The 18,975-nt window shown below is 43.8% G+C and overlaps 1 protein-coding gene across 2 annotated transcripts in view; it reads left to right on the top strand.

Moving 5' to 3' along the window:
* RBMS3 (RNA binding motif single stranded interacting protein 3) overlaps positions 1-18,975 on the top strand; it is a 1,099,136-nt gene that overhangs the window by 375,703 nt on the left and 704,458 nt on the right. For both annotated transcript variants that reach the window (XM_029070947.1, XM_007671050.4), the window contains one exon: positions 4,940-5,113. In XM_029070947.1, coding sequence (XP_028926780.1) covers positions 4,940-5,113 — 174 coding nt within the window. The remainder of the gene's footprint in view (positions 1-4,939; positions 5,114-18,975) is intronic.

Consider the following 18,975-nt stretch of genomic DNA (forward strand, 5'->3'; position numbering starts at 1 on the left):
CAGCTGTTTGACTTTGGGCAAGTCACTTAACTTCTCGGTGCCTCAGTTACCTCATCTGTAAAATGGGGATGCAGACTGTGAGCCCCACGTGGGACAACCTGATTCCCCTGTGTCTACCCCAGCGCTTAGAACAGTGCTTGGCACATAGTAAGCGCTTAACAAATACCAACATTATTATTATTATTATTATTATTGGGAGTCAGAGGTCATGGGTTCAAATCCTGGCTCAGCCACTTGTCAGCTGTGTGACTTTGGGCAAGTCACTTAACCTCTCTGGGCCTCAGTTACCCCATCTGCAAAAAGGGGATTAAGACTGTGAGCCTCACGTGGGACAACCTGATCACCTTGTAGCCTTCCCAGCGCTTAGAACAGTGCTTTGCACATAGTAAGCACTTAACAAATGCCAATATCATCATTATCAATTAGAGCTAGTATCAAGTCCTGGTGGCAGTTTCCTATGCCTACTAGTCATATAATTATAATAATTGTGGTACTTGTTGAGCACTTACTATGTGCCAAACACTGTTCTAAGCACTGGGGTAGATAAAAGCTAATCAAGTTGGAAGCAGTCCCTGTCCTACAGGGGGGTCACATTCTTAATCCCCATTTTGCAGATGAGGGACCAGGCACAGAGAATAATAATAATAATAATGTTGGTATTTGTTAAGCGCTTACTATGTGCCAAGCACAGTTCTAAGTGCGGGGGTAGGTACAAAATAATCAGGTTGTCCCACATAGGTCTCACAGTCTTCATCCCCATTTTACAGATGAGGGAACTGAGGCACAGAGAAGTTAAGTGACTTGCCCAAGGTCACACAACTGACAAGCGGCAGAGCCGGGATTAGAACCCATGACCTCTGACTCCCAAGCCCGAGCTCTTTCCACTAAGCCACGCTGCTTCTAAGTCACTTGCCCAAGGTCGCACAACGGATGTGGCGGAGGCGGGATTAGAACCCAGGTCCTTCTGGCTACCAGATCCATGCTCTATCCACTAAGCCATGCTGTTTTCCCTCTGGGTGAGGAGGTGGGCTGCCATTTTCTCTAAAGCGCCTGCAATTAAGTGCAGGCTCCATTTATGGCCAGAGGGACTACGGCCAAAAGCTGACACCCTGCTGCCTCACCTTAATCCAGCAGGCAGGTGTCTTGGGAGCCACAGAATTTTCATTGTCTCCATTAGCCAACTTTTTTTCCCGCTCCTTGCTGAACCCCCCTTACCCAAGGGGCTGCAGGAGGATCTCCCATCAGAAACACCCCTCCCCAGCCACCCCGATGGCTTAGCCTGAGCCTGAGCAGCCACCTACGTTTGGCTGTTTCAACCCCGCTTTTGGTGGCGAGGCAGAGGTAGATACAGTATAATCAAATCAGACTCAAACTCTGACATGGGTAGCGGGTATCTTATTCCCATTTTAGAGATGAACAACCTGAGGCCCAAAGAAGTTAAGTGACAGAGTAGTTCAGAGCTGAGTGTAGAGGCCAGTTATTCTGTTTCCCTGTCCCGTGGTCTCTCATCGAGCCCGTGCTGCCTCCCATTAGTCAAGCACATTTGATATGTTTATTGTTTACAGTGCAGATAATTTGATTTGATGTGTTTTTCTGCATGGATACGTATGGATCTTTCCATCTCTAGCCTCCAATTCTCTTTAAACTTCTTGGGCACTTGGTATTCAGCTGACACAGCCCCAGAGCACCAAGGTACAGATCTGTAATTTATATGTAGATTAATATCTGTCTCTCCCTCTAGACCGTAAACCTATGGCAGGAAACCTGTCTACCAATTCTGTTGTACTCTCCAAAGTGCTTAGTACAGTACTCTGCACACAGTAAACACCCAATAATAATGATGGCATTTGTTAAGTGCTTACTGTGTGCAAAGCACTGTTCCAAGCGCTGGGGTAGTACGAGGTAATTAGGGTGCCCTACGTAGGGCTCACAGACTTCATCCCCATTTTACAGATGAGGGAACTGAGGCCCAGAGGAGTAAAGTGACTTGCCCAAAGTCACACAGCTGACAAGTGGCATAAGCGGAATTAGAACCCATGCCCTCTGACTCCCAACCCCAGGCTCTTTCCACTAAACCACATTGATCGATTGATTCTTGAGGGCATGAGAAACAACATTTCCTAGCGGTTTGAGAGAAGGCCTGGGAGTCAGAAGGACCTGGATTCGAATCCCAGCTCTGCCACTTGTCTGCTTTGACCTTGGGCAAGTCACTTAACTTCTCTGTGCCTCAGTTACCTCATCTGTAAAATGGGGATTAAGACTGTGAACCCAATGTGGGACATGGACTGCGTTCAACCTCATTACCTTGTATCTACCCCAGCGCTTAGAAAAGTGCCCGGAACATAGTGCATAACGAATACCATCAAAAAAAAAATGGGAGCTGCACTTTCTCCTTCCTGTATAACCACCAGAGTGGAGTATAGAGCTCTGTACATGATAGACTCTCAAACACTGCTCTTCATTTACAGAATGGAACCTATGTCGAGAAACACATACTAGGTACTGATATGCATATTTAGGAAACTATTGTCAAAGGATTGACGTATATTCCCCAGGCTGGAACTTGTAATATCTTGCACTCTTCCCATCTGAATTGCTACAACAGTATCTGGACGTAACCTTTGGCCTTGTCGTTTGATCTTTGCCAAGATGATGCATGTGTTTTGAGAGCTGAAGCCCTCGAAGAAGAGTGATGTCTTAAAAATGCAGGGAGAAGAAGTTAAAAGGGCCTTTCCTTTTGTTAGCAACTGGAATTCTGGACTCAACAAAAAGATGGAGCGTATCTTGGACTGAGAAAAGATTATATGATGGTGAAAAAACACCCAGATGATTGGAGTCAATATGCTTACTCTGTGGAAATTATTATTCAGGAAAAAAATTGGGGGTTGTTGATGTGAAAGCCATTTTGCTTGAATGATTTGAGGAGTGTCTCTGCATTTTGATTATTTGTATTATTCCTATCCTCCATTACCAAAGGAAACTTAGAATTTTGCACTTGTTATTATTTTGGGGGTATGTGTGGTTGCCATTTTTAGATTACCTCTACCCCATGAACTTTAAGTTCACTTGTCATTTTTAGCCTCATTTTAAAAGATGTGGGCTCAGAATTTTACAATGACCATGTTTACATCAGCCTGACACATTTATTGACAGTAATTTTCCTGTAGAAAATTAGATTTTGAACCCAAATCTGCATGGGGCATCTAATGTTACTTATCATCATTTGTTAGGGAGAACTAAAAGGAATGGTTTTTTTATCTATGTCTCTAATTCCAGCTCTGATTGCGAACCTTGAATTCTGATTTCAGCCCATGTCTAATTAGCAGAGAGTGTTTAGGATTCTGCCAACCCTGGGATGAATTAGTCCATCCCCCTGCCATGCTAGGGGTCTTCAAGACTGCCCTAAATTTGAGGCAAAGTTGGGGATTCAATAAGGGATGTAGCGCCGAGTCACCTAAACTTCTGGGCACAGCTGGCAATCACCTGGGCTCCTGAGCCCCATCAGTCAGTCAATCGTATTGAGCACTTAGTGTGTGCAGAGCACTGTACTAAGCACTTGGGAGAGTGCGATATAACAATCAAGAGATACGTGTTGACTTTGCATAGTGCTCTTATATGTTCAAAATGTTTTCAATGACAGTCATCCCGTTTCGTTTGGAAGAGGAATGTGAAGCACAGAGATGTTCAGTCACGTTTACTGAGCGCTTACGGTGTGCAGAGCACTGTACTAAGCGATTGGGAAGTACAATTCAGCAACAAATAGAGACAATCTCTGCATGTTGTGTGGATTTTCCTAGAGGCACACCCCAGGCCCGTGACCTTTTCCAGCCCCCACGGCTCTCGGCCTCCCGTCTTTTGAAGTGGTCCTCACCGCCTCCGATTGAAATGATACCGCAGCGGCTTGGTCTTGACCTGTGGCTCTTAACCCTGTCATGCCAAATTGAGGTTGAATAAAATTGGACCTCAAACCCCATGCTTATATGGGGACAAACCTGGATAGAGAATTGTCTATCTGAGGCACCTTCAAGTTTTTGGTCATCTTTGGGTAGAAGAGAAATAGACTTGTGAAATTTGAAGGTCTTTCTGGAACAGAGCACCTTCATTACTTTATTCAGTGGTATTTGGGTGGGCTTTTTGTCCAAAGCCCTAAAATAGGTGTTTTGGAGAGTACAATAAATATTTTCCTAAATATGCATATGAGGCATAGTCCTCGCTCTTACTGGGCTTCCAGACAAGGGAGGAGGTAGCCAGATCTAAATTCTGTTGTTCATTCGGTGGAAGCTGGAAGAAAAATGGAGATGAGGATCGGTGTATAGAAAATTGAAATAAATGAAGCACATAAATCAATATATCCCCAAAGCCAATAAATACATTGATTTCATGTATTTTGTTTATCGGCTATTGGGATGATACACCCTGGGGTGTTGGGAATTAATTGGGGATTGCCTCTCGGAAGATGTGGGTTTTCTGGAGGGCTTTGACTAGGAGGAGAGCTGTGCCTTGATAGATTTGAAGGAGTCAGGACTCTGTTTCCAGGTGATTACATTCAAATGAAAACAGCCCTGCATTTCCAGGATTGAATGCTGTGAAGTAACACTATTTCTGTAATTGAAACACCACCTTGAACCTCATCCCTTAAAACACATATCCGACTCACGGAGGCTAGAGCTAAACATCACAATCTGACGCAACTGTTCCCAATAAGATCAATTTCGGTGAGTCCTTGTGCTTTGCAATCCAGGCTAAATTCCAACAGTGAGGATGCGCTTTTATCCTGGTAGGACCAGCCTTTCATGCTCCCGGGAAATGTCCTGGAAATATCCCTTTGTTAGCAGAATACCGTGCTGTGATAGAAGCATGTAAATGTGTGTTGCTAAATATAGCTGGATTGTGTAAAGCCCAAAGCTATTTTTACATTGCGTTTCTTTCTTCTCGATAGTCCAGCTCCACAGTGAGAACGTACCAAAACAGTAAATCAAGAGTGACCATGAGCCCTGGCTTTAGCTCTCAGTGGAACAGCAGCCAACCTGCTTGGAATACGTACACCTTTCCAAGAGCAAGTTTGCACTACCAGTCCCATGCCAGCTACACCTACTGTGCTGGACACCCTGCCGTAAGTAATTAACCTGCTTTTTGTAGCAATGATCCTGTTATTCATGTGTCCTCCAGTCGAGGGAAAACCTCCTCCTGGAATCTGAGCACTCCCTCTGGGTTGTGCCAAGGTATTCCCTCTCCAAAATGCAAAAAAGCTGTCGACTGTCTTTCTTGCTCCCTCTGGGGCAGAGTGAGGATGCCTTGAGCTGTGAAATGAACTGACTTTGGGCTGTGTCTATTTTTTGACTGTGGTTTGGCGTTTCATTGGAAATCATTTGAGAGAGGGCACGGAGGGGTTGGAATATGGGGGAAAGAACAGATAGTCTGTGCTTTTCCCTACTCTAGCCCAATCTTTCGGGGGCAAGCTGATCACTTCCGTCTCGGGAGAAAGGAGGTTATGAATCGGCAGCGAGAGGGATGAATGATGCCTGGCTGCGCTGTGTCATCACACTAGCCTCTCCTAATATTTATTTATGCATCGTCAATAGCGAATGCACCATCCACCAGCCCGAGGTTAACTGCTGTCCTTTGTAGTCTGAGTAGCAGGTGGCTAAAAGGGGAAGAAAAAAGATATAAAGTGTGCTCCTGAACGTTCCCTTTTGACAGCTGTGAAAGGGTCATGGTGGAGGGTGACTAGGAAGGCATTTGTTCACAGCTGCAAATATGAGTACACTGCCCGGGCCCCACTGATTCTCCGAGGATGAGTTATGAGAGGTCGTTGGACAGAGAGCATCAAGAATTTTCTCATGCTAGCATCTTCCTCTTGTAGCCAAGATTCTCCTGATCTGTAAATTTGGGATCAGGGACTGCTACAGAAATATCAGTGCCAAATACACGTCCAACTCTGCAGTATCCTATTATCAAAGGATCGAAGAAGCTAGTCCTTAAAGGGAACTTGTGGCCAGTTTATCTATTCCCCTCCTCCTGGACGTGAATATATTTAAACCTGAAAAGGTGAAGGATTACTTTAAAGTAGATCTGAGATGCCCAGCAAAGAAATTAGAAACCTATTCGAGTGTCAAAAATCCTTTTTGTCAGAAATTCCTATGCCTCACCTAAATCTCTCCTAGGGCAGTTTAAACCCATTTCCTATATAAGGATGAAGAACATTTGGTGACTTTCCTGTAGGTACAGGGCACATGAATCAGAGGGTAAAGTCATTTAGTCGATGTCTCTCCTGTTAAGTCACCCCGATGCTCATTTTTCTCTGTGAAAGATTGCTGACAACCATTGTTCACTATCAACCCCTCCTACCCTGTTCTATTAGAATGCACAGATTTACGTTTTAGCAGATATCAAAGTGTTTCCCCCCTCTAAGAATATGCCAGGAAGAGCCAAGACATTTTGTTTCATGTTACCAAGTAAGCATTTTAGAGAAAAAGCCTTTTGGAAAGATAAAGGCAAGATGCGCAGTCATCATTTCTAACAAACTATCAAGAGGATTACAAAATGTCTAGCCACTCTTGGATGTTTTAAATCTCCAGGAAGGCTCTAATCATCATTTGCCTTGGTCATTCATTTTCAGGCCCGCTTTGAGTTATGCGAAGGAGTGGAAAGTGGAAACAATGTTGGAAGCCATTTTGAGAGTGATCAGACATGTTACATTATCATTATGTGTTTTTTTAATGGTATTTTTTAAGTATTTGTGATGTAGTTATCAATCTCTCGAGTACAAAGCTCTGTATTAAGGGCTCGGGAAATGCAACAGAAGTACAAATTCCCCGCTCACAAGGAGCTTTCACTAAAATGGAGGGAGGTAATCATAGACATTTTCATAAGCAGTTGCATTAGACCAAATAAAGTTGAATGTTTATTTGAATGGACACGTATACATGATATATATATTGTGTGTGTATAGTTATACACAATACATATATCAAGTATATATGTTCAAACATACTTATAAACACACATGCACAAGGTACAACTGTTCATGGGTGTTGACGTTGGACATCATAAATACAGGAGTGCATGAGGCAGCCGAAGGGCCGTTAAAATGCAAGTTGCAGGTAATTAGTTGCGGAAGGATTAGGGTTAGGATGGAGAAGGCTGAGGTATGACAGATTTGCAGGGGAAAGGAGTTCCACACACTGCAAAAAACTTGAGCAAGAAGTCAAAGGTTAAAACAGGACAAGGGCAAGGTTTGGCCAAGAAATAGGTTTGGGGGGCTCAAAATTTAATCTGGGGAGGAGGGGGTGAATTAACTATGTGCCAAGGATTGTGGGTTGATTACAAGATAATCAGACCAAACACAGCCCCCGTCTCAAAGAGGGCTCACAATCTAACAGAGGGCAAGCAAATATCTTACCCCATTTTACAGATGAGGCTACTGAAGTACAGAGACTGCAACTGGCTTGCCCAGGGTCACACAGCAATCATATGCCAGATCTGGGGCTACCAGAGTCTCTGACCTGCCAGTCCCATGGTCATTCCTTCCTCCCCCCGACTCCCCCTTTCCTATTTGTTAATACTTTGTAAAGACAAAATTATTTTAAAACCTCAGTTGGCAACTCCATGCCTTCCACCACGTTTTGTTTCCCCTTTTTAACCTTCCAAAATCTGATTGGCTCTTATGAGGTTCAAATTTCACATTTAACAAAATGTCCTCTACTGTGAACTCCAATATCATCAACCAAATATTTTATAGGGCAGGGGACCCATTAAGACAACTTTCCTGACATCATTTCTTTCAACAAAAACCCCAAGAAGCTCAAGACTTCATTGAAATCTCTGAATTCCCGGCTACATTGGCTCGACATTTCATTCAGCAAGTCAAAACTCTCTGGGGTAAGCAAAGTAAACGCTAAGTTAGATTTTCCTCATTTGGTCTCGTATATTTATGACATCGAAATTGGCCAACTGAAAGTGAAACCCCATTCAGGTAGGGTAGTGTAACTGGAAAGACCTGTGGTTGAGACCAACTCTTTCACTCTGTGCATAATGATGTTTCTTTGTCTCCTGGTATCCGAATCTTCCTGTACTTCTGCTCCAGGATAGTCACTGCCTCTGTGTGGGAGCAAAAGTGCCCCTGTGGAGTTGGCATCAAGGGGAGAAGCCATTAGTCTTGTCCCCAGGTTTTTAGGCAGGGCAGACAACCACAACCAGTCCTTTGCGCCCTTGGTTCCCTTGCAGAAGCAGCATGGCCTAATGGATAGAGTATGGACCTGGGAGTCAGAAGGACCTGGGTTCTAATTCTGCCTCCACCACTTGTCTGCTGTGAGCAAGTCACATCACTCTGAGCCTCAGACACTTCATCTGGGAAATGGTGAATAGGATGTGAGCCCCAGTGTGGGACAGGGACTGTATCCGACCCCATTTGTTTCACTCCAACATTTAGCACAGTGCCTGGCACATAGTAAGTGCTTAAAAATACCACAATTGTCCACTGGGAAGGAAAAACACAGTGCAGTGCAAGAGAAGATATTTGACCTGTGAATGCCTTTTTCATCTCCTTCCTCCCATTCTTTCTCTCTCTCCGCTCCCTACTTTTATTCTTTATCTCACCACCCTTCCCTCCCACCCCCTCTTTATCCTTCCTTTCCTCCTCTCTCCCTCCCACTTTGTAGTCAAGCAGGATAATGGGGTTTTTACCTATTTTAGGAAAGTTAGGTAGGTGGAGAAGTGGACTTGTGAAGGAAGAAGAGGGGTGTAATTTTTGACTTATTGAGCCGAAGGTGGTGACAGAACATCCAAGTGGCTGTGCCCTGGAGGTAAGAGGAAATCCAAGATTAAGGAAGATGAGAGAAACGGAAACTAGCATGGTAGATTTGGGAATTGTCTGCGAAGCGGTGATAGCCAAAGTCGTGGGAGTGGAAGCCAAGAGGGAGAGTGTGACATTTAAAGAGTGGGAGACTCAGCACAAAGCTTGTTTTGGCTCCCATAGTTAAGTGGTGGTGGGAAGCTGAAGAGGTGCAGTGTGGTCCAGTGGAAAGAGCATGGGCCTGGGAGTCAGAGGATCTGGGTTCTAATCCCCATTCTGCCACCTGTCTGCTGTTGACCTTGGGCAAGTCACTTAACTTCTCTGTGCCTATTACCTCTGTAAAATAGGGATTAAGACTTTGAGCTGTTCATAAGACAGGGACTGTGTCCACCTGATTATGGGTACCTACCCCGGCACTTAATACAGTGCTTGGCTCATAGTAAGTGTTTAATAAAATAAGTTAAAAAAAGAAGCCGGTGAAGGAGACTGAGGAAAACTCAGGAAAAGTGAGCGAAGAAGCAGGAGGTAACTGTGTTCTTAAAACCAACCTTGGTTTTAAAACCAAGGTTGGGTAGCGTTTCTAGGAGAGGTGAGTTATCCATAGTGTCCACAAAGATTCATTCATTCATTAAATCGTATTTATTGAGTGCTTACTGTGTGCAGAGCACTGTACTAAGCGCTTGGAAAGTACAATTCGGCAACAGAGACAATCTCTACCCAACGACGGGCTCACAGTATAGAAGTGGGGAAACAGACAACAAAACAGATAGACATCAATAGTGTCGATATAAATAAATATAATTTTAGATATATATGCATCATCAATAAAATAAATAGAATAATAAATATGCACATATATACACAAGTGTTATGGGATGGGGAGGGGGTTAGGGCAGAGGAAGGGAGTAGGGGCGATGGGGAGGAGAAGAAGAGCAGAGGAAAAGGGGGGCTCAGTCTGGGAAGGCCTCCTGGAGGAGGTGAGCTTTCAGTAGAGCTCTGAAGGAGGGAAGTGTGTTAGTGTGGCGGATATGAGGAGGGAGGGTATTCCAGGCCAGAGGTAGAACGTGGGCCAGGGGTTGATGGCAGGACAGGTGAGAAGGAGGCCCAGTGAGGAGGTTAGCGTCAGAGGAGCGGAGTGTGCGGGCTGGGCTGTAGAAGGAGAGAAAGGAGGTGAGGTAAGAAGGGGCAAGGTAGATGGAGAGCTTTGAAGCCAATAGCGAGGAGTGTTTGCTTGATATTCATATCAAGGGGTTGATAGACAGCCACTGGAGATTATTTGAGGAGAGTGGTGACAAGCCCAGAGTGTTTCTGCAGAAATGCACAAGATCAAGACAAAGATCAAGTAGGAGGATAGAGTAGAGCCCATTAGATTGGGGAAGTTGGAGCTCGGTGGTGACCTTGGGGTGCCTGTTCTTAGTGAACCAAAGGTGCCAGAAGCCAGACTCTATTAGAGAGTCAGCAGGGGAGAGAAATACAGAGTTCATTTTCAGTTGGCATCTACCCTCGAAGGACTTAGGCCACCAGAGAAAGAGAGACAGGGTCAGCTCCTTGGAAACTGAGTCTAAACTTACCACCTACACAGAGACGAGCAGATATAGGCAGCGGCAGACCTGTGCGCAGGAGACCCACAATATAGTCAGAAAGCGTGACTTAGGTATCAGGCATTTAGCTAATTCAGAATGGCCTTCTCCCTACCTTTAATCCAAACTAGTGAGGGTGAAAGGGCATGAAATATACATTCTTCGTCAACATGCTGCAAAAATCTCACGGTGTGTTGATAGTCCCCCATCTTCTCCCTGTCTTCCATGAATTACTAAGTCTATTTACTGAGTCTTCCTAAATAAAAGAGCCTGTGCTGTTGGTGCTGCTCTGGTCTGTCACACCCCCTTCTTCTTAATGGTATTTGTTAAGCACTTACTATGTTCCAAGCACTGTACTAAACATTGAGGTAGATACAAACTAATTCAGTTGGACACCGTCATGTCCCCCATGGGGGTCACAGTCTTAATCCCCATTTTATAGTTGAGGTAACTGAGGCATAGAGAAGTTGTGACTTGCCCAGACATGTGGCAGAGCAGGAATTAGAACCCAGATCCTTCTGACTTCCAGGCCCCTGGTCTATCCACTAAGCCCTCGCTTTTCTTTCCCTCTCAAGATACGTGGGCCAAAGCTTCTTAATTCTGAATGCTTGAAATAGAGAAGAGTGGAGGCATCCACTGTGGTAGCTACCATTTTTATTGAGCTTTTTTACAGAATTGGACTCTTCAAGGAATCATTTTGGGACATGGGAGGAAACAAGTGACCAAAACAGATAAAATAATGTGAAAGCAAATGGAGCTGTGTATTAACTACTCCATCTAAAATGTATTGTCAGGCAAGGCCATTTAAAACTCCAAATCTTATTTCATGGCCTGAAAATCGGACATCTGAAACCACGATGGTCCAATCAGGTCTACCAGCTCTATCGTCTTGTGCTTTCCCAAGGTCTTAGTACAGTGCTCTGCACACAGTAAGCGCTCAATAAATACCATTAATTGAATTCAACCTTGAGGTGTTTATAACTAAAACAGTTTTGTGGGTCTGGGGAAACCCACTATGTAGGGACCAGAATAGATAGCTCTGAGTCCAGGGGAAATAAAACAGTGAAATTTGAGAAATGATGCATAAAGTAAGAGCTTGCTGTAGATAGACAGACCTTATATTTTAAAAAGAAATATCCTTTTATATGAATAAAGCAGAAGGCAATCAGATACATTTGAGCTGTGAATTTATTTCCCCTTTGACAGAGATGGGGCCATCTCATCATATGCGATGGAAAGTTTTTAGTGTGTGATTGGTGCTATTCACAAAACAAACGGCTGACATGAATTATTTACTGAGTTTCTCTATTGTCAGCATCTACATGAATGAAGTCTCCAAACACAAGCTTATTAAACTGCCTTTTTGAAAGGAACAACGGTAAAACACACTTCTATTGTGTAGGGCTCCTTTGAAAGAAAAATAGTTTCAAGCTTGAAAACAAATGTCTCCTAATTAACTCCCCTCACCCTGCACACTTTCTTGTAGCAAAGGCAAATTGTATCAGTGGTTTCTATGATGGGGCTTTCAATACTGCCTCTTTAGGCCAGTTTTTCAAAGCAACAATCACATGCAGTTAATTCAGATCAGATCAGCTTATCAGCCCAGTTCATTGTAGTGCTTTCATAACCATTGGCGTGTGACAGCTCATTAAAACTTGGCCAGGTCTTTTAAAACATCACAAAGTCCGCAAATGTGTTTTACACTCAGCCTTTGAGTAGTTGAGCATATTTGTTTTGTATATTAACCTTTTGAAATTGAGCTTCTTTCTCGGGTCAGGAGGAAGCATCGATGGTATATAGCAGTTAAACCAAGTAATTTATTGGTTTCACAGCCTAGAATTATGGAGGTATATGCTTATTATCAAAATGACTGAATCCAATCTCATCCATTGCAGATTTTCCTGATACTGGCAAGACCACTTTTTCTTGACACAAAGGATTCCTATTAACCAAGTAAAAACGTACAAGGCCAGTTCATATTTATGATCAGAATTAGTTTTGTTTATCCCACACAATAAGGACAGATCACTTGCCAGGAATCTTCAGTTGTTTTTTAAAGTAAAAACGTTGTTTGAATTTCAGGTACAAGAATATTGATTGAGGTTTATTAATCGGTAAACGTCAAGGTGTCAACTTAAATTCCATTCAATAGACAATTGAGCATGTTTTGAAGTTTCGGGATCTGAATTTGCCCACACCAATGTATGTGCCTTTTAGAAATATATGTATATTTATATATCTGTATATTTATATACATATAATATTTATTAAGCTCTTACTATGTGCCGAGTACTATACTAATGGCTGGGGTAGGTACAAGTTACTCAAGTTGGATATAGCCTGTGTCCCACATGGGCCTCGTAGTCGTAACCCCCATTTTACAGATGAGCCTCAGAGAATTGAAGTGACTTGCCTAAGATCGCACAGCAGACGAGTGGCAGAACTGGGATTAGAACCCAGGTCCTGACTTCCAGGGTTGTGCTCTTTCCACTAAGCTATCTATCCTTCCCTCCCTCTCACCCTTTCTCCCTCCCTCCTCCCTATCTCTATCTATATAGATATACCTATTTAGATACACGCATACAAATAAAGACAGTCATCTCTACTGTAAATGAGAATGTGTATACGGTTTATACTGCATACAGTAGTAATATTAGCATTTAGTCAATGTCCTTTGGATGAAGTGACCAGCACTCAGTGCTTAGGAATGTGCAACGTGAAGGCCCAAGAGGAGCTTCTAGGCTAGCTCAGAAGACAGTGGAGGGAAGGAAAGAGGAGACATGGGTAAGGGGGCAGCCTTCATTTTCGCAGACGACTCTACTGATGGTGAGGTTCTATCCATTCGTATGAGTGTGGCTGAAAAGATTGATGTGGCATTGACACATCTTGCTGTCTGGTTCACAGGAATGGATAAATCTCATGGCACTAATGAGTTTGTCTCGCAAAACCTTTGCTCTAGGAGAGTATCTTGTAACCTGATTTCCGTTCACCACACCTGTCCGCCTGCTACTTTCCCACAGGCAACTGCTTTGATTCCGTGTTTGAGACTTCATTTTGTCTTTAAGAAATTGTTTTATTACATCTGGACTTACCTGTGTCCTCTGGTGGTAGTAATCGTATTTTCAAGGTCCTATTGTGTGCAAAGCACTGCACTAAATCTTGGCAGAAAAAAGATGTGAGAATTAGTTGACAAGCCTCTCAATTGAAGAGTAAGAGAAGCAGCATGCCTAGTAGAAAGAGCGCGGGTCTGGGAGTCGGAAGGACCGGGGTTCTAATCCTGGCTCCTTCACTTTTCTAATGTGTGACCTTGGGCAAGTCATTTAACCTCTCCTTCTTTCAGTTACCTCATCTGTAAAATGTGTGACCATAGGCAAGTCACTTCACTTCTCTGGCCTCGGTTACCTCATCTGGAAAATGGGGATTAAGACTGTGAGCCCTATTTGGCACAGGGACTGTGTCAAACCTGATTACCTTGTACCTACCCCAGCCTTGTTACAATGCCTGGTACATAGTAAGCGCTTAAATACTATTATCATTATTAATAATTATTAATAATAATGATAATAAAATGGGGATTGTGAGCCCCAGTGTGAGATGTGGACTGTATCCCACCTGGTTAACTTTTATTTACGCCATTGCTTAGTACCGTGCCTGTAAGCTCTTTACAAATACCATAAAAAGGGTCCCTGTAGACATACGAGAAAATGGAATGACAAAAAAAAATTGCAATGAACATAAATAAATTGGAAAAGAGCAATACAGTACCGTGGCTATAGAAAGAGCTTTAGGCTAGGAGTCCAGTGGTGACATCACAATCACAGGATGGCGTGACGTTCTTGAAGTTAAGGCCACATGGTGTTGCCGCTTCTCCCTGCCATGGGAAGTGTCTTATCAGGTTCCCTTGCAGCAGCTGCTTGCTAACCTGCTGTCGTTCATTCTCCTCTTTGGTCATCAGACTGTCCAACTCAGGCATATTATATGAACACATTTTAGTTTAAATGCCCTCAACCATCCCCAGGATGAATTTTTCTTAATAGTATGTAAATGCTTAGAATACGCCAAACACTCTTCTGAGCACTAGGGTAGATATAAAATAATCGGCTTGGACACAGTCCCTGTCCTACAGAGAGCTCACAATCTTAATCCCCATTTTATAGATTTTACGAAGCAGCTGAGGCCCAGGGAAATGAAGCGACTTGCCCAGGGTCACACAGCAGACAAGTGAATTTGAACCCAAATCATCTGACTCCCAGGCCCATGCTCTCTCCAGGAGGCCATGCTGCTTCACTGGGCGTGCTGCAAGAAAGGATAGGAAAGAGGAAGGGTGTGTGAATTAACAGCAGGCTTAATATGGCTCCTGAAATCCTACCTTTTAAGTTGAGCCATTTGCTCTCGTGGTTTTTCTTTGGCCTATTTTAATTGCACACTGAGCCCTGCCAACATTTGGAGGACCTTTTAAGTGAAGCAATGAGTTCCCAAGAACACCCTATAGACTCCTGTTATTAAAGCCCGAGGGTAGGTGCTACCAACTGCAGACTGTCGCATGTCCTAGACAGCCGGTGCATTTTGAAAGACTGATAGATTGCAATGCCGATCATTGTCACTTTTACTTTAAATAATTAAAATATGGTAGAAATTAGTTTGTAAAGCAGGCCCCTCAGGGTGGGGAAATTTGACTTAGAACAAATCAGGCTCTTAAACTTTAATTTGTTGCTGAGGGTTTTCTCATTTTCACTTAATTCAGAAAAGCAAATAAGTGCTTTGCCTCACTTTGAGGGCAGGTTCAGTGAATAGCTATTTGGGCCCCATCAGGCCTGTTCTATGTCTCGTGTACCATAACGTAGGTTTCATTTGCAGCCGGCTGTGTGGGGGATGCCGCTCGACCCCACTATCTGTGCCAGTTAACATTTACAGTGAAATTCACTTAGGATTTTATGTGCCTTTCATGTTCCCTTTATGACCCAAAACAGGAAATGTCAGTGCTAAGAGTGAGTTAGAGTGAACACCAAACTCTTTTAGATTTCCTTTTTTAATGTTAATATTCACTAAATCCCCTCCTCCCCATTAAACCCACAAAGCACCACTTCCCCGACCCCAACCGGTGTGCACACCTCAGAGATCACACTGGCTTTTAAGACCATGGCATTTCCTGCTCCCGTGCAGCATTCCACTTACACCATTTACTCCGAGGGAATGAACTTGGAGGCCTGAGGCCCGGTGAACTGTGGGGCGGTTGAAGTTCAGATCGAGACTGTGAGCCTGACTTCCAGTTGAAGAAAGATGTCCTGCAAAGAGCAGTGCCGTTTTGTCTCGGAACTCCCGGAAGCCCAAAGGGCACAGAAAATCAAAGGGAACAACCTTTTCCCTAACTAATATTTTGCCTTCCAACCTGGAAGATTATAGTAATGGAAAGGACCTTCTGAGGTCATTTAGTCCATTTTTCTGTTTCCAGGTAGACTTTACTAAATTAGATTTTACTTTAAGGATCTCCAGAGAAAGAGATTCCACAAGCTCCCTTAGTAGGTAACCTGCCCCAGTTCTTTAAAATTCTTAATTCAGGTCTTAGGCCTGACCTGAATTGCTCCTGCTGTAGTTTAAGCCTGTGTCTTGTCACTGTATGTACCTGGATGTATCTATAGTTTATATATTTATCTATTTACTTATCTATATTAATGTCTGTCCCCCCCCCTAGACTGTGAGCTCGTTGTGGGCAAGAAATGTGTTTAATGTTATATTGTACTCTCCCCAGTGCTCAATAAATATGATTAATAATAATAATAATTCAGTCCTGCCTCAGTATGAAGAAGGGTTGTTTGCCACAGGGTCAATAGGAGCCTAGCATGGGCTTGGGAGTCAGAGGTCATAGGTTCTAATCCTGCCTTCACCACTTGTCAGCTGTGTGACTTTGGTTGTCACTTAACTTCTCTGTGCCTCAGTTATCTCATCTGTAAAATGGGGATTAAGACTGTGAGCCCTTTCTGGGACCACCTGATTACCTTGGGCCCCCCACCCAAGCGCTTAGAACAGTGCTTGGCACATAGTAAGTGCTTAACAAATACCATGATTATTATTATCCACCTTTTTAAAAAAATGGTATTTGTTAAAGCCTTACTAGGTGCAAGGTACAGTCCTAAAGCGCTGGGGTAGATAGATAGAAGATAATCAGGTTGGGCACAATCCACGGCCCACACGGGGCTCACAGTCTTAATCCCCATTTTACAGATGAGGTTACTGAGGCATAGGAAGTTATGTGACTTATCCGAGGTCAAACAGCAGGCAAATGTTAATAATGTTGGTATTTGTTAAGCGCTTACTATGTGCCGAGCACTGTTTTAAGCGCTGGGGTAGACATAGGGGAATCAGGTTGTCCCACGTGGGGCTCACAATCTTAATCCCCATTTTACAGATGAGGGAACTGAGGCACAGAGAAGTTAAGTGACTTGCCCACAGTCACACAGCCGACAAGTGGCAGAGCTGGGATTCAAACTCATGAGCCCTGACTCCAAAGCCCGTGCTCTTTCCACTGAGCCACGCTGCTTCTCCTGGAGCAGAGCTGGGATTAGAATCCAGGCCCTCCAACTACCAGACCCATGCTCTTTCCACTAGGCCACGATGCTTCTGTTTCTTTCCCTTTGTCGAGGCTTGCAGAATCCCAGGCTGTGTTAATAATGCCTTTCCCATCTTTGACACTGGTAATGCAAATTTCCGGAAGTGACCATCAGTGTGGTGGGAGACAAGTGTGTAAATGAGGCAGCCCTTGTTGCCTGTTTATAGAACCCGTTAGGCAGCTGTGCATTTGTGTGCCTCAGTGATGCGCAGATAGACAGAATATGGAATCCAAAAGGCTACCATTATCTTTGGCATATTGCAAGTCCAACGGGGTGTCAAGCTCCATACTAAGTTGCATCTAGATAGTAAGTTCCTTGTGGGCAGGAAATGTGTCTACCAACTGTATTATACTTTCCCATGTGCTTATGGTAAGGACTCCAATTCCATTGATTGAAAGATTACAAGGCTTGCTGTGGGGGGGTTCAGTCTTCTCTTTGACTGCTGAGACACAAACCTGCCTCAGAGGACCCGTCCAGTGCCTGGAGAAGTGCCATCAATGCCACCTGGATGCTAGAGGCGACATCAAATGGCCGGGCAGAATTACCTGCAACCTACTGGGGAGCAGCTCACCACCACTGAGGCAATGCCACAGCAATACACCTCCAGTCGCAGGATGTGTGAGTCAGTCAGCCCAGCTAATCGTATTGATTCAGTGCTTACAGCATGCAGAGCACTGTGCTAAGCATTTGGGAATATACAACAAAAAACAGGTATATTCAGTCTAGAGGAGGAGACAGACATTAGCGCATAAGGAGAATGGTTGATGACCAGTGCTGGTGAGGACCTGAAAAGGGGCACACGAGACTCTGGAGGGGAAAAAAGCCAAAAAAAAAAAAAATGGTGAAGGTTGCGTAGAATCACAGTCTCCCCCAAGGCCGATTAACAGGGGATGTTTGGTAGCTGACAAACATTTGCAGTGGGCAGAAGTTGGAGGAGGGCTCTTCTCCTTGAACGACGGCTTTGTAAAGAGCAGGATATCAGGAGGCAAGCTCAAGAACAGTGACTGTCCCGGGTTGGGACAGATCCATTGACACAGCAAAGATCTGTATGTATTTGTAAGTAATGTGGAAGAGATCGCTGGCCCCACAGCAGTGTCTTCAATTACATAGGGATAGGACCTCACCAAAAATATAGTTATCTTCTGAAAGAAAAGATGGCTAAATTCAAGTAGTGTGCTAAGTTCATTTTGATGAAAATATTCATTCTTATCATCCGGCATGTTGGTTGTCAAATACAAATGGGTTAAGGTTGCTGTTCAGACTTGCCTGCTTCAGGCTAACAAAAATGTTGATCTTCTAAGTTTTTCCTTTCTTCCTATTTTCCAATCCTGTAAGTCTTTTATGACAGAGTCTATCACAGTCCACATTTCTGCTTTACATAGCGGCCCAAATAAATGTCCAAAAGATGTACCCCTGATAGCACTGTATTTTCCACCAGCTTTCCATGAAGAAGTTGCAGGGTCGGGCCCCCTTCAGCTATTTCTAGATTAAACCCTTGCTTTACGAACAACCCATCGTCTTGTTTCATCACTAACTTTTCCTTAATGTGCTGCCTTGATTTAACTGACTTAATTTGTGGGAACGCTAGAGGATTAGACGAATGGGTTGATTTTCAACAAATTTGTTGATCTGTTGCAAATCTTTGTGTCTGTCGTCTAGACCTGTAGAAACCCTGGTGTTATAAACAACGACAGGCTCTATGACATTTTCCGTACCTGTCTCTTTTGTGGTTTTCTTTTACAATTTTGCAGTTGCTTTTCATCTGCTCTTTACTGACACTGTCTGCTCAGAGAAGACAGGTGCAGTTATTCACCCCTGAGCTCTGGGATAGAAAATGTCATTCACCGTGGGATGTTTATGTGGGAAAGTGTCCAGTGCTCCACACACGGCAAATTATCTGTGGTAACTGAAAGTTGGAAAATTCTTTCTGTAGAGCTGTCCTTCATTTTCCAAGATGATACAGTGAAATGCCAACCACTTGTACGGGTGTGGC

The sequence above is a fragment of the Ornithorhynchus anatinus genome, chromosome 8 (genome assembly GCF_004115215.2).
Source record: "Ornithorhynchus anatinus isolate Pmale09 chromosome 8, mOrnAna1.pri.v4, whole genome shotgun sequence".
In the NCBI taxonomy this organism is placed as follows: Eukaryota; Metazoa; Chordata; class Mammalia; order Monotremata; family Ornithorhynchidae; genus Ornithorhynchus; species Ornithorhynchus anatinus.